The sequence below is a fragment of the Ceratina calcarata genome, unplaced genomic scaffold (genome assembly GCF_001652005.2).
Source record: "Ceratina calcarata isolate Rehan_Ccalc_2016 unplaced genomic scaffold, ASM165200v1 scaffold297.2, whole genome shotgun sequence".
Taxonomy (NCBI): Eukaryota; Metazoa; Arthropoda; class Insecta; order Hymenoptera; family Apidae; genus Ceratina; species Ceratina calcarata.
This window is the reverse complement of record NW_017152138.1, coordinates 1,511,951-1,527,836: the sequence shown is the minus strand read 5'-3', so window position 1 is coordinate 1,527,836 and position 15,886 is coordinate 1,511,951. Positions and strand designations below refer to the sequence as shown.

The following is a 15,886-nucleotide window of genomic DNA, read 5'->3' as shown; positions in this document are numbered from 1 at the left end:
TTTTTCTGAGGTACATAAACTTTTAGGATTGACTGTATAGCCAATACATTCTTAAATATTTCTATCAATACTATCGAGATCGCATCTTATTTTCCTAATTGATCAAGTGACAATGTGTTTTGTACACCAAATTACGCCAAGTTATTTTTCAATTTATTTGATGTTCTCTCTCGGAAAATCGGCCGACTAGTGTCGATGGAAAACAAAAGTGAAGAGTTTGTGACATACAATAATTTAATAACAAGCATCGTCGCGGAGAGGCAGGATGCTCCAGTTTCTGCGTCGGCAGGAAGTTACGAGCTGTTCGCGGGCAAACGGTACCTTCATTTATAAATGAAGAAAGCTGCGCGGACCATAAATTTTCCTTAATTAATGCGCATCCAGGAAGTCTTCGGCCGAGTTGAACGCAATTTAAATAAAATTCCGTGGCGTTATCGCGGCTGATCGAAATCTATCGCAACGAGGTACAATAAAACGATTTTCGCGGAACCCACGTTCCGGGTCATGAATGACACGTTGCAGCAAGCACGGTAACGTCACCCCGTATTCGCGAACAGACACGTGCACTGTCGGTTACACGTATTCACTACTTCAAGTACAAATTGCGTTTATATTCTACATACATATTCTATGACCGCACATTCACTTTTTCTTAAAATGTATAAAATCCGCAGTCTAGGTGTAGTAGAGAAAATACGGGGAAAAGGTGAAAGTAGGATCTCACTATGGATTTTGATGTAAAATTCTTGATCGAGTATGAGGAAATGCAGCTGTAAGGTACCTAAATAGAATAGCGCAGGACTCTAGGCTGCCTCCAACATTAGTCGAAGGACGAAAATGCAGTACGTACGTGCATAGCAGCGTCTTAACATTCAGTAAAACAATGCATTACGGCATCTGCGTATACGAGAATAAATCTGACCAGCGCATAAATAAACACACGCTACGCGTGTTCATGTAACACTGTCAGTTTCATTATGCAACGTACAAATATATGTATATGTATATGGATTTGCGCGCAGACTAAGGGGACGGATCTAATCGATAAATACATATTCCAGGAGCGCGATGCACGCCCGCGTTACGTGTTTAAATGCCGCTCCTAAAGCGTCGACGTGCTGCGAGAATAATTATTCGCGTACCGTAGACGTCGCTAAATGCCGATAATGTTACCAGCGAAACGTTTCATCATGGTCACAGATTTCCGTTAATTTCTAGTCTTCTAATCTTTCCTATCGCACCGTGGCACTTGCACTCCTTTTACATTCACAACTGACTTTTCAGACCTTTTCTTCTTGCAAATAAAATATTGAATCGATCGCAGATTTCTATGCAAGAGATTGTAACGTTGATGTTTTATCTTTTAAAAATAATAATGCGCGTTTCATTTTTTATATTTTCTATAAATGCATAAAATTCGCAGTCTAAGAATTTGAAGAATTTTTCTCAAGATGACCACCTAGCAGTTTTATTGATAGTTGTCTGGATTAGTTTTTATCAGATGAAATCGATAGAGAACACGCCTATATTGAATCTCTTCGCCTGTTTGGATCCTTTTATTTATTTAACCTAGCAGCAACCTATATAAGACTGGCAGACAGGACGTTTCTTGGGAAAATAGAAAGGAAAGCGGAGTGCGGTACGCGTGTGTGGGAATGCACTTACGGCGTTACTGTTTATTGCTTAACCTTTTCGCGGATTAGGCGAGGATTGAAGGAAAGACTCTAACGTTTGCCATAGTCTGCAGCTGCAGTACCGTGTGCTTGGAAAACGTAGACGCCTGACGTTATGATTCGTTTAATCATACTCTCTTAGCAACTACGATGTATTTTATTTCTGTGTCCAGTGTACGCTCAGAAAATGAGAATCCTCGAATTAATTTTTCATCTTTCTTTCGGAGTGAAAAGTTGAATTTATCTAAGTCACGGTTCATTCATTTTGTCGACGATTCTTTTATTTTCTTGGCTCGAACCGTGTAAATTTTTTAAATGAAATCTGCCACCGAACAGAAATGTTCGGTCTCACGATCAGAACGTTAACGGAGTTGTAACCAAGTTTAGAAATGACAAGCTGTTCGAAGAGCAACGCGTCAAAAACGTTGTTGAAAATCCATGTTCCTGATTTCCCAATCGGTTTACCGTTTCTGAATAAATTGGTAATTGTGTTAATGAACAAGGTCGAAAGCGAACCGAGATGTTTAACGTTCAGAACGGTCTGCTAGCTTTTCCATGACCCCGCGATCCACTTCGAACGCGAACTTTCACGATATGCTCGATAAAAAAGCGTGCCCCGCGAGGAAGAGAGGAAAGGTGTGTCCGCGCGAAGGAAGAATATTAATTCTAAATGCGAGAGAGTGCGTTCACTCGACCCGGGGGATCGGGAGTGACTCAGTCGTTTAGAAAATCGAGAACGTCTGCTTTATTCGTGTTAATTACGCTTTTACAACAACAATAGCATTCTTTCATTCTTCTGAGATTTCAGGAATCTCCGGCTTTTGTTCAATCTCTCTTTGTGCCCCGAAAACATTTCTTCGAAACTTTTTATCTCTGGTTTTCCTGTAATTAGCATTTGGGACTCGGCTATTTATTTTGCACGCTGTTACTCGAAGATTAAAATACATAATTTTCACAAGCGTAGAACGTGAAAATTTGAAACGTTACCACTGATCAATAAACTGCAGAATTTATTCATTTACATGGAAATTGAATTACAGAAAATATAAATAATGCATGAAAATATACGGGATTAAAACCGTAGTTAATATCGTTTAAATGTCCAAGAAAATATATTTGTGAATTAATACCATGAATATTTTAGTCTGCGTAAAAATTCTCGGTTTACTGATCGGTTTTGGTAAAGCTTTGAATAGATCGATAATTTCGTTCGCTCTTGAGCTGGTTCTTGCGGTGTCTTCTCTGGTCAACGTTAATTTATTTAGGGAACGAAATACCGTGGGGTAGAAAGAGAGAACAGAAGTCATAAATCTTCTGCTCGGATGACCAGAGGACTTTTCACTGCACCATTGACCGGGTTGGTTCACGTTTCTCAGTTAATTGCCTGGTATTTCCCGCATAGCCTCGCGAGACCCATGACCAGGACATTCGTAGGTCAGGCCTAGCAGGTTCTTCTTTTTATATATACCTGCTTTCTTCGGTTCGTCCTACACGAGAAAAAACAGGTTCCTAGGGAATAGGTATACTCATACCTGAGCATCCCCTTTTTCCCAAACGTCATTTAGACACGGGTTCAAGATTAATTCCAGGCATGCCCATGTCGTCCTGTTTCAAGCGAGAAAAATTCTCTCGTTGGTCAATACTTTCTCGTCGAAGGTTTCCACCGACAAGCGGAATAACAATTTTCGCTCGATTCAATGCCGGACAAATGTAGGTCTCGCGGAACTATAGCCGCGAATCCATGAAAGCTTCGGCCACCCCGGGCAAAGTTCTCGTTTCAATTTATTGCGCCCGCGAAGCTCTCGCAGCTCCACCTTTTCCACGAACGTCCGTTCTTTCCGGGATGAACGTGTATCAATGAACCTGGTAGGAAACGATCCAGTAGCAAAGTAAACTCGAGGCAACAGAAGGAGTGCACGGGCCGTGAATGAACGTGGATCGACTCGAAAACGAAGACGAATACTCGTCGAAGGGCGAGCGCGCCGATCGATTGAACGGGTGTGGGTGGCTAGGTGTGAAGGAGCGAGGGAAGCCAACGAAGAACACGTAATAAAAGCCTCCACGTTGGCACTCGGCGTCGGATCCGGGCCGATATTCTTTATTTAGCTGTCGATAACCAATCGGCCGGGTTTTGTTTAGCCCCTCCGATACCATTTCTCCTCGCTTTTCCCCGAGCAACGATATGCTCATTATCGGTTGGTTATGCACGAACAGAGTTCGGCGACGATTATCTCCCGCCGCTTGTCCTTTCACTTTCGAACACGATTTCGGGTCCCACCGGACAAATGCTCGATTCGTTGGCCATTTGGGACCCACGAAAAGAACCATTCGCTGTAGTTCACGATAAACACCCTTGATAAATTATATCAGGAATAAATAACACGCTGCTGCTTCGTTTTATCATAAAGATTCGGAAAAATCGTGAGGGGGCAGCTTAGGCGGAACGACGGCAGCTCGTATCTCAGGATCGTTTATTGACAGCGAACCGTGGATTTATACGGAAGGGGAGAAGGCACAGGGTGGATATGTATATTAGATCTGTACTTGGACTAGATCCCAGCCTTGAAGGTTAATTCTAGTAACGCGAGGCTTTCCTTTTCAGATCTCGCGATCGCGCCACGTGTATCTTGCGTAACGTTGAAACAGAGTGGAGAAGCTATCGAAGGGAAACGCAATTAATTTATTAACTCTGCGTACGTGCCTCGTAGCACTTTTCACGCTTCTGTCTATGCGAAAAGTTTGCTATTCTATCGTATATACGCATGAATAAATTTATCCCTGAGCAAACGTAATCTAGGTTTAATAACAGAGTAGGTAAATTTAGATTTAGCGATTACTGACTTTTGATCCTTCCTGTGTTTGTGCGAACCTCGAATTGAAATCTTGCGTACGATCGGTTTTGTGTTTCATAATTATTTGCCAAGGAGATGAATCATAGATAGAAGTAGTTATTCGAGATGCATGGCAGGTAGAAACGAATTTCTATGCACTTTTAAGAATTACGTGAAAATCTCGTTGTAATGATGCATAGTTAAAATCTCTTGATTGAACCGAATTAACTAGAAACGGGGAAAAATATTTTTACATTCTATGCGAGCGTTAAGGAATTAAATTAGCCTTTACACCAATGAGTTTTCCATTCTGTCGTAATTACTGAAGCGGTCAATCGAAAATTATGATTTTTAATTAACGGAAAGAACTAATTAGAGCGCACACGGCGTTAAATTGAATTAGTAGATAAAATAGGAGATAATACATCATATTCTGCATAATCATATTTGCAACGTGGAAAAATCAGAAAGCAAACTGTTTGCGAGGAAGAAAAGATTTCACGACTCGTCTTGAAGAGACAAGAACACGAGAATTTGGTAGAAGCAGTTGGTTCCAATTGAGAAAACACGCGATTCGTAGCAAAATCGGTGAGTTTCACTGTTAGAGAAAATTACTAATTCAAACCGCGGCTGAATAACGTAGTTACATTAGAAGAGTTCCAAGTTCGAAACTTCCAGTCGCGAATTGATCCAAACATCGATTTAGCTGTTCGATTCAAATGTCAATCTTATTACTTCATATTTTCATGGAAAGTCGCGTGACTTTCATTAGGATGAAAGTAAATGGGCGCGATTCGAAACGGCAACGTAAAAAACGTGAAGTCTTCTCCTTTCTCTCTTGCTAAAAACTGAGCTTCTTACACATTCCCACTGTCCAGCATTCACGTAAGACGAAACGCGCCGAGATAAAGGGGGAAAAAAGCTGACTCGCGATAGTCGAATTGTATCCTCTTATCGCTTCCTGCTTACGCAATCAGTCGGCGATTAAATGCAAGTGAATTGCAAAAATGTTTGAATTAGAACAAGGGAAACGATTGCTCCAAAGCTTATCAACGAGCAAACGAATACGTGCGTAATCGCGTATAAAATTAGGTTAGCGCCAAAGAATAGAACAAAAATTCGAATTGGAGCAATTGCAATCATTATGGTACAGAAAAAAACACGGTGGTCAAAACAAATATTTAGAACTGGCACAAACGAATTAGTGATTACAGTTTCTTATCACTAGACTGTGGATTTCATGAACTCGTAGAAATATCAAAAATTAAATGCGCATAAGAGTGTTTGAATGATTAAAGAAAATCTAAATCACATGATTTCTAAATAAAAATCCGCGGTTTACTTATCACTCGTTATCAGCGCAATCGAGTGTAGATTAATGAGTGTCGTAAAATGGAATAAACAAAAGGCGATTGTTTTCGTGTCTCATCATCACAAATCATTTCTCGACTAGCCAGCCCAGTTTCTTCATACACCCTCCCTGTTGGGTCGGCTCGATGCCGATGGGTGACCAAGTTTTCGCCGCAGATAAAATCACGGTCCATCGAGCCGATATGGTTCCTTTCATTCATGCGTCCATGCACTCCCATCGGCTTAATGCCTTTAATGCAGCCCGGTGAATTTATCAATAGTAGGGGGAGGGCTGGCTCGCAATGAGAAAGCACCCGCAATCGTTCAACGCAACGCCACTCAAAGTCTTTTAACCTTTTAATAAGTCATGTTCGTCGCGGCTCATTGTTCATCCGTTAGGGATCGACGCGTTCATTTACAGTTATTCGGACATCGACGTATAATTTTTATATGACCTTATGATTTTTCTATTTCGAATCAATATAGGTCAAGAGGTGAACATAATTTGCTCTCTCATGGAACAAGATATTTTTTATATAATTCTTTAGGGGAAAAGTTTCCTGTATGGGAACCGAATGAAAATGAAAAAAGGATCGTATATGCATGAGAATTCTGCACGTCGAAGGATGATTTATACATAGAAGCCGTTGCAAGCAAACAAACACTGTTTACGGAGAGGTCTCCCAATAAAAAACAAGTTTCTTCCTTTTTGTATCAGTAAACGCGGGTGACAAAGTACACTCGTTTTACGTGTGTAGAACATATATTTAGAAAAGGAGAGCATTAGTCCAAGTTAAGATATTCTGGGAATTCAGTGTCGTGCCGTGAAATTCTTGGCCCCTGTTTGTACTCAGGTTCAACCTGTCGGCGCGGTGCACCGGAAGCTTATGCAATTACCACAATAGAAATGAGGTCATCTATACGCGGTACGCGCCATGCGAATTTTCATCATCTTTGCCGGTTGTGCAACGTAAATCGATTCAACAGATGGATATGCGTTTATCTGTATGAACCTATGAATGCTACATTTAGTCAAATTGGCGAAACAAATAATTACTGATCATTTATAAGCTGCAGATTTTTAATAAAATAGAACGTGTCAGTTAAATTAATTCATTATTACATATATTGCAATATGCATTCAACTTTTAATAGTCTACTGAATTTCACACGTAATATGTAATTTTTATACTTTGTACGAATTAAAATCCTCTTCAAGTGCATAAAATCCGCAGTTTAATTATGAAAGAAGGTCTGGCGTGATCCCAAATAGAAAGAACATTTGCACACAAGTGGATAGTGTGTTCGCAGGGGAGAGAATGAATTAAAGTTTTAGATAGAACGCAAATAGTATTGTATTCAGAATGAAAGTTAATTCGCAGACAGCGGTAAGTAGATAGAATATTCCTAACCATTTTCCGTATTTCGCGGCGTAGATAGAATGACTCGTTCACAAATCTGTGCCGCAATGTACAGATGATCGAGTAGACGATTTAGATTTGCAAATCGCGTCCGGAGGTCTCGATCTCTCGATCGCGTGTCTGTTTAATCGCGTTTAACGATAATGGACGTAAGGGGGGGTTCCAGCTAATCATTTGCGTTTTGAATTCGTTTCCTGCTCTTCTGAATTTTCCGTTCTTTCCCGGTCGAGTTTGTGGCTATTTACCGCGTGTGTAAATCGATTAATTAATAATAATTGATTGTAATTAATGCCGCTATAAGTATTCAAATTGCGACTAGAATAAATGCAATCGAAATATGTTATGAGGTTCTCTTTCTGTTTACTCCTCACTGACTTTAGGAATAAATTGACTTTATGCATTTATATGAAAAGTCTAATGGACAATAAAACTACATAAAACGAGTTAATGGTCTTCTCTATGAATTTTTTATTTTGCATAGGAATTCGTAGCCTTACGAATTCTTTACTCGATCTTCAACCTTGTGATCTCACTGCATTTTAATAATTTTCTATTTGCAAAATGGAGTGGCTGGAGATAGTAGAGTGACCCCTCGAAGCGGCGCACAAAATCGATACTTATACATATTGGCCAACAGTCGAGCGACACACAACACTCCAGCCTCGATTTACCTCCGTCCAAGCCACCTTTTTTCTCCGCGAATTTCGATCAATCGAATAACGGCTGCTCGAGAACGAGAGCACAATAGATTTCTTAATTACACCGTGCTTCTCATTCCTTTGTCGTGTCAACGGGAACGGTTAAAAAAAGAATAGCGTTCGACGTTATCGAAGTCGTACAAGTTTTAATGCCATTTAAATGAGATTCATATCGCATTCAGTGGAATATTAAAGAGGAAGGAATTCGAAGCCGGGAGTCGATTATAGCATCGTTTCGGATTTTATAGTCATTTCACAAATTTATGGCTTGCAAACGAAGCGAATTACGGACGACCAGGTACGAGTCGCCGCCTCGAACGCGGGCTCTTGTGACGCAAGGGTGCAGAGACCTTGAGCTTTCATCGCGTGCCAAGATTACGTTGCTGAAGCTCGATCAATTATACGGCCGGTTAGTCGGCTCTCGTTCTGCTCGTCGAGGATACGCGCTCATTAAAACTCATCCTTTGATATAAATCTGAAAGCTACGGATCCGTGATTATTATTAGCGGAAGTCACGCGTATCTCTGACATATTTTAATACGAGATAGCAAAGAATAACTTTCGCCAGTTAAAACAGGTTTTAGTTTACCAAATTATTTTACGGAGTGTTAAACGAGGTAAACAAGAGTTAATTATCGGACATTTTACGAGCACGTTTTCAAGCGTACAAAAACGAGGGACAAATTTTTTGTTATCGTTATTAGAAAAGGTTGCATTATCGTAGCGATTTACGTGGTTTGACTGTATTGCTGTCTTAGATTTTATCCTCTCCTCGAATGAGACGTGTACACGACTCGCTTCCAGATTAAACCGAACTAGTTTGATACGATCGTTGTTCCAGCTGATAGGACACTCGATTCTGTGAGTTTACGAAATCTGTTGCCGTAATTGGCTGACATTGTTAGTCGACCAGGTCGGTTGCTTTGACGGGACAAGTTAGTCTGAACAGGAGCAAGCCAGATATTATTTCGACTAGAATTGTACGATTCAACCGTGGAACCTGTTTGCGAAATTATTAGAGAGTTAATTTCGAGGGCTGATATATTCGAAGCTACTCGAATATTGTAACGAAATGATTTCAACCGTGAACACACATTCTAATAGTTTAAATGAAGATTTTGTTATTCGTGCACCAAACCATTTATATCGTTCTTACTTAGACACCTCATTTTTTTTTTAATGAAAAATCTAGTCTAATTCATGAACGATTTTTGATCTACAGATTTCGATCTCCAAAACCAAATCGATGCATCCTTGGTGATGCCAGCCACTTATCAGACCATCGTCGCCCGCGCCCAATTGGCTCAGCAATGCTATGGATTGGCTCGGGAACAGACCAGGATTTGCGAGAGGCTGGTGCACGATCAACATCTTCAGCAACAGGGCTGGGCGGCCGTAGTGGCCAACCTCGAAGACCTCACGCATTTGTTCCAGTCACGAGCTGATATTCTGCAACAGACCTACACCGCGTACCTTTCTGAAAGGCAGCAACACATAGATCTGCTCGCGAAGTAAGCATTGTACTCAATGGAGAATATTCAAATTATTCGTTATTAGTGTTTTTGTAATTTTCAATTCTTACCAGGCAGTCTGACGCGTTTGCATATATAATGAATTACGTTTTACTTGCTGCTCGCCTTCAATATTACAGATTCATGCTAGACATGTAAATTAAATTCTGACAAAATATCCTATGAATTTCTTACTTATAAAAGGAGTAGACAACTTTCACGGGAGCAGAATAATATAGATTAAAATGAAACTGATTTCCAGAGTTTTAATTGAAAGTTGCAATTTCGAAAACGCATTCCATCGATAATTCTGGCGCGAATTCAGTATTCGATTCATAGAAATGAATTCACCGAATATATGTTTTTCAACGACGTTAATTACACGTTTAGTTAATGAATCGCTACTTTCCAAGGAGCAGCACGTGGACAATGTACAATGTTGCGTGACGTCAAAAGAAGTCGCGAGTTTCAAGGAAATGCGCGCAGTTGAGAGATAGCGGCGCAATAAACGCTTCGGTCGACGTGTTTAATGGCACATAATCTAGGAATTAATTAATGATTAAATAATGATTGAGTCATACGATCGTATTCTCTGCTATCTCGTTAAAGTTACGTATTAGGTCTGCGTATTTCGAAAGTTTTCTAAACGGAACTTCGCTTACAACGCAAAATAATGATAGATCACAATTTTTCATTCAAAAAAAATCGAGTGTCATTATTAATAGATACTAATTATACGAGTTGATAAAATTTCTAATTAAACACTTTTTTATAGCTTCAGCCATGACTTGGACACTTTATCGAAAATTCCGCTTCTACCAGCGTTGAGAGCACAGGCGGAGGGTCTTCTGAGTCCAGATGAACAGCCAAGTCAATCCGAGAACGATTCCGAAGGCAGGAAGGAAGTTTTAAATCTACTTCGGTGGATATCGGTGAAAGACAATCAGAGCAATTTGGAACAGGTGGTGGACTATTGTACGCGAGGACTCGGCCAATACGATGAGAGAGTAATGGAAGCGCTGAAGACTGAGGTGAATATAGTCCTAGACAGCGCAAACAAGCAGGACATGAAGGAGATCAAAGGACTTGGCGAAAGGTTGTTCGCGTTGGAACAGCTTATGATACAGACGAAGAAACTGGTCCAGGTACAAGGGGAATTGACCCAGGGTTTTCTGCAGAACCAGAGTCGGGCGAACAATCTGGGCGACGCCAGCATCCTGCCAGATCTTTGCGCCTTGCACAGACGTCAGCTCCTTGTGATGCAGCAGAATCACAATAAGCTAAGAGACATCAGGCGCAGGTGCACCAAAGCGAAAGAGGAATTGTCCGTCAACATCTACCATCGGTTAAAATGGATCATGTATGTGGAGAACAAGATGAAAGAAATGGACAGGAAACTCGTCATGTATCACGAGAGCCTGAAGCGCATCAGAAGATACCTCGAGGTGCTACAACAGATACACCTAGCTCCGCAAATGTACATGAACGCCGTGGCCGAGGTAGTCCGGCGACGAACGTTCTCTCAAGCTTTCCTGGTCTGGGCTAGTAATCTTGCGTGTCAGCTGCTGACGGTGCATAGCGAGGAGTTAACTCGTAGAAGGGAATTCCAGAGTAAATTCGATGGCCACTTCCTGAACCTGCTGTTTCCGGGTTTAGAAGACACGCCGCCGCCGTTCGCTACACAGGCACCATCTGTTTTTGATAACGGACTCCCAAAGGTATTTATTTGGATCGTTGATTCTTTTAAGATGAACATCAATTTCGAAATTAAGGGAATCATTTTTATCGAAACGCATTACAGTTAACGGTGGAAGATATAGAATCCTTAAGGTCGCAGCTACCTGATCTGGCGCTTACCATCTCGTCACCAGACTTGATCAGCATCACCCAATTCTTCCTGTCAAAAAGTCTTACCGAGGCGAGCACCGAGGGGAATAAAGAGAAGGACAGCACCTCCATGCGTGTCGACGTGGCTGTCAAAGACCAGGATCAAACTACAGCTCCGATGTTATTTGACAGGTAATTATCCTTGCAAAATGTTATAGATTTCTGACCAACGCAATGGTAAATAATTTTTCGAATAACCATACTTCCGTTTTGCAATTTGCAGGGGTGGTTTCGAATCGGAGACTGACACGGAGGAGTTCGAGAAGATCGGGCAGGGCGCCGCCGACTCTAAACCGGAATCGTACGATGGTGTGAAACAAATGCGTCAGAAGCAATTGGAGGTTGGTGCCTCGAGAAGCGTATCCCCCGCATCCTCGACCTCGACTAACGTGTCCCCGCTTAACTCGAAAGTCGCGGACCTGACGAACCGGTCATCCTCCTCGAGCGAGCCCGGATCCTTCCACTTTCCCAGTCTATCCGTCAGCGAGCGTCCGGCTCAGCTTAGCCCATTAACGGAGTGCGCCGAGAACGGCGAGTCCAGTTGTCTCCATCGCGCTACCACTACGAACGGTTTTCCGAGTAATAAATACAATCACGAAGCGCCATCGGCGACGATGGAAGACGAGCCGAACTCCTCCCTAAGTCCAAATCCTCCATGTTCACCCTTGTCACGGTCCGTGATGTGCGACGGCCAGCAGCAACAATGCCATCAGCTGTCTGGCAGTGGCGGTAGCAGTCCTTCCGTTGGAGTAGGCGCTACCGACTTCGTGGGTACTGAGTTTTACATGGACGAGTCCCTGCCGAGCAGTCTCAGCGAACATCCCGCCGACGGCCATCATCAGGCTATCGTTTCCCTTCTCCAGGTACTGGACGACTTACAGCTCGCCTAACAGACCTTGTAGTCGTAGCCGTAAACGTTCCATTACCGCTCTCTTGCGTTACATCGCCACTCGAACTTTACCGCATTTACCTGCCTATCCGCATCCTTCTCCGAAGGAATATAAACGTGAGACTGATTAGAAGGAATCAAAGCGATTTTTGCTGATCCGTAGATTTGATTTCCTCCAAAATCAATGTTCTTCAATTTTTTACGCGGTTATTGTGTACACGTTCCTTTTACCATCTCCATTTCTTCCTTTTCTCTATGACGCATTTTCTGGTACACTGGTGTTTGCTTATATATTCGGCATTAGTACTTCTGTAAAAATTCGTGTTTTCTCCAACTTAAATGTATCATTTTATCTGCATTTTTCCTATTTACGTGTGAAACATTTAGAGAATCATTTTCTGCTCGACGTGTGCTGATTTCACCGTTGAATCTCTGTCTCCACTTATTTCCCCTTTCTGTGGTTTCTAGGTACTACTTTCGTTGTCATTGTCTTTACATTCGCTAGTCCAGTAAGCTATTAGCGCTGACTTAAAATAATTAACAAAATCGATGTCGGTATGTATATATCTTGCCTGTAGTGTAATTATGTATTTTAACAAGTTTTACTGTTACCTGTGTGTTACCTTTTTACTTTCTAACTTTTTTCAACGTAGTGCCTGTGTGTCTGTTCCCTTTTTTCGTAACATGTGTTTCGTCTCGTCTTTGTCTCGTATGAGTGTGTGTGTTTTAATTTTTTTACAGGATAGCTGCCGTCGCACTCGATTCTCCCGATCCCATCTCCCCGAAGTTCGTTCCTCAAGATTTACTATCAAAATCACGAGTTCGCTTTACAAAATCTAGCGATAATTTTATTCTCAACCCATTCACTCTCTTTCATCATTACCACGATCACACACCTGTGGAGTTTCTCACTTGTCGAACCGTTTTTTACACCCTCTAATCTTTTGGGCAATCAATTAATTATCTACCATTTCGAACGACCCCCTTTATATACCGATTACACGATTAGCCTGCTCTAATAACTTGAGTCGGTTGAGTTTTACGCGAAAGACAAACGTCCTTGCGTCGATACTCATCGGACACCGTCTGTTGACGGTCAATATTTCAGGAGAATCTTGGGAACACGCGCGAGGAAGTGGAGAGACTCCGTACGATCGTGAAGACGATGAAGGCATTAGTGGGCGAATCGTTGACGACGCTCAGACAAGAGCTGTCCGTTCTCAGGGATCGTTCTGACGAGGAGATGTGCGGTTCCTCGAAGATGATCGACAGAATTCGCGAGGTGCTGTCGCTGTATTCGTGTGAGTGCGATCGTCGGGTTCGCGAACGCGAGCAAGAACTGACAGTGGATCACGAACTCGAGATGACGGATGTGAAGAAGCTGATTGAGAGTCGGGAAGAGGAAATACGTACGCTGAAGAGAGATCTTCTCGAGAAGGAAACTGAATTAGCCGAGTACGAGCGACTGATGGCTACCATGCGTAGCAAACTGGAGAACGAACAAGATGAAAACAGAGATCTGAAGGCACGCATGGAGGAGGCGCTGAACGATCAGCAGAGGCTGGTGAAGGAGGCAACGGACAAGCTGCAGATAGAGTACAAGGCTGAGTTGGAATCGATCAGGAGTCGGTTCAAGCTAATGGCTGCCTCCACCTGCGCCATGGAGAGAAGTCCGAGTGATAGTAGCCTTGAGAAGATAGACGTAAGTATCCGTTACTTTGCGCAAGCAAAAAAACAAGTTTACTTGATAGTAGCTTTTAAAGGTATTTTTATGTTATTTTGTAGAAACCAGATTTTATTGAGCTCGTCAATCATGCGTTCGGACACTCGATGCAAGAATCGAAGCTGGATAAATCTGTGACGTTACGATCTGTCGAGAAAGAATGCGGAGATTGTATATCGAAGCTGGTTCACGAGCTGCGCATAGCAACGCAAGTGTTTGAGGAGAAAGTCAGAGATGTAGAGATGTATAGAAAGAGAGAAATGGTTCTTACGGAGGAGTGCAAACGCTACAAGAACACGATCAAACAACTAATGAAATCGGAGAGCTACAGCTCCGCTCTCGTTGACTCTGGCTTGCACAAAGAGAGCAGCGACGAACAACTGAAGATGAGTCAGACGAGTCTGGAAGAAGTAGCGAAGAGTTTGGAACCGGACAAAGACGAGGTGGAAGTATCCGAATCGAAGAAAGTACGGTTGGAAACTACCGATGATTCATACTGCATGTCTAGGAGAATGGAGATGCTCGAAAACGAGAACAAAAGACTCAACTCCGAGTTAAAATCGCTGCGTGAGAGCAAACAGACGGCCGACGCGAAGATCGAGATCTTGGAAGCGGACACAATGCGATTGGAGGTCGAATTAGTAAAAGAACGATATAAGTACTTCATAACTCCAGATTCATCCTCCTCGTCGGAGAGCCGCGATAAGGATACGAGCGCATCCGTGGCGATGGCTTCGAAATCGGTTATACGTCGGGACGCGGCTACGAGTACTGGACCATTACGTCGATGCACCTGCACAACCTGTTTGACGCGCATCCAGAAGAGGGCAAAGAAATTCGCGGATAAGCTCGTGGAACTCGGTCACATCACCGTGACTAGATGCAATCCGGGCGATCACGTGCTGATGTTTTGGGATCCGAACTACTGGACCTACATGCTGTACCAGGAATCGATGACGATGTATTTCCTCAATTCGGACTGCCTAGCCCCCGGCATAGATATAATGCCTGACGGGACACCGAGGCCTACCCAGCACATCGTCCAGGTCATAGACAAGCAGTACTGTCACGCTAGAAAGGTGAGATACTTGATCGATTGCATATAATTTTTGAATGCTTTACTTCTAAGAAATTATATTTTCCCTTGAAAATACCATATTTCAACGGTTTGTTCCAATGTAACAGTTTAGAAGTAATGTTCGAAAGCTGGAATAGATCCGCTGGATCCAATCATACAACTGGAGATAAATATGACAACTGGGTGTTAATTTATGTTTCAGTCCGAGAATCGGTATCGCGTACCAAGCGGCACCAAGTTCTACCAAGTGAACGTGGAACTCGTGAAGGAGAGCGCAGCTATATTATCTAGTATTCAGCAGAAGTAAACGACAGAAGATAGTAAAAGGTTCATCGAGTTTAGAAGCAAATCGTCGAAACGAAGTACAGAAGAAACAACCCTATGACCGCGGATCCGCGTCATGAACATCTGTGGCCTTGCACGTGCAGTTCATCCGACGCGCGGATCCTTACCATAGATATTGTTCGCGACCATCCGGAAACTCTCGGATCAAGGCCAAAACCTGCCAGAGCCTGTAGACGCATCCTTTGAACATTCGTGTTTTGCCGATTCACGAGCATGCCACGAGAGGATCACGAAAGAAGGTATGCATGCCCGATTTGGGTATCGAAATCAATTTTTAGGGATCAGAGACGGAAAGTATGCGCCGGCGTTTCATTGTGATATAAGTAATTTAAAAGAAAAAAAACAAACATACAAAATGAGTGAAACATAACTGTCGAATGCTGTGGTTAGCTGTGAAGCGTAAAAAAAAACCGATGTTTGTATTCCTTTTTCCTTTTTTTTCACAACAGACCGAACGTGAGAGAGTGAAAGGACGTGAGA

General features: G+C 42.4%; 1 protein-coding gene across 2 annotated transcripts in view; it reads left to right on the top strand.

Moving 5' to 3' along the window:
- The window catches only part of Atg17 (autophagy-related 17), a 35,887-nt gene extending 20,059 nt beyond the window's left edge, over positions 1–15,828 (top strand). The window contains exons 3-9 of one of the 2 annotated variants that reach the window (XM_018023151.2): positions 9,196–9,484; positions 10,260–11,202; positions 11,286–11,503; positions 11,595–12,234; positions 13,369–13,962; positions 14,046–15,062; positions 15,264–15,828. In XM_018023151.2, coding sequence (XP_017878640.1) covers positions 9,196–9,484; positions 10,260–11,202; positions 11,286–11,503; positions 11,595–12,234; positions 13,369–13,962; positions 14,046–15,062; positions 15,264–15,368 — 3,806 coding nt within the window. In that variant the 3' untranslated portion in view covers positions 15,369–15,828. The remainder of the gene's footprint in view (positions 1–9,195; positions 9,485–10,259; positions 11,203–11,285; positions 11,504–11,594; positions 12,235–13,368; positions 13,963–14,045; positions 15,063–15,263) is intronic. The other variant, XM_018023153.2, reaches the window with a different exon arrangement.
- The last annotated feature ends 58 nt before the right edge of the window (positions 15,829–15,886 follow it).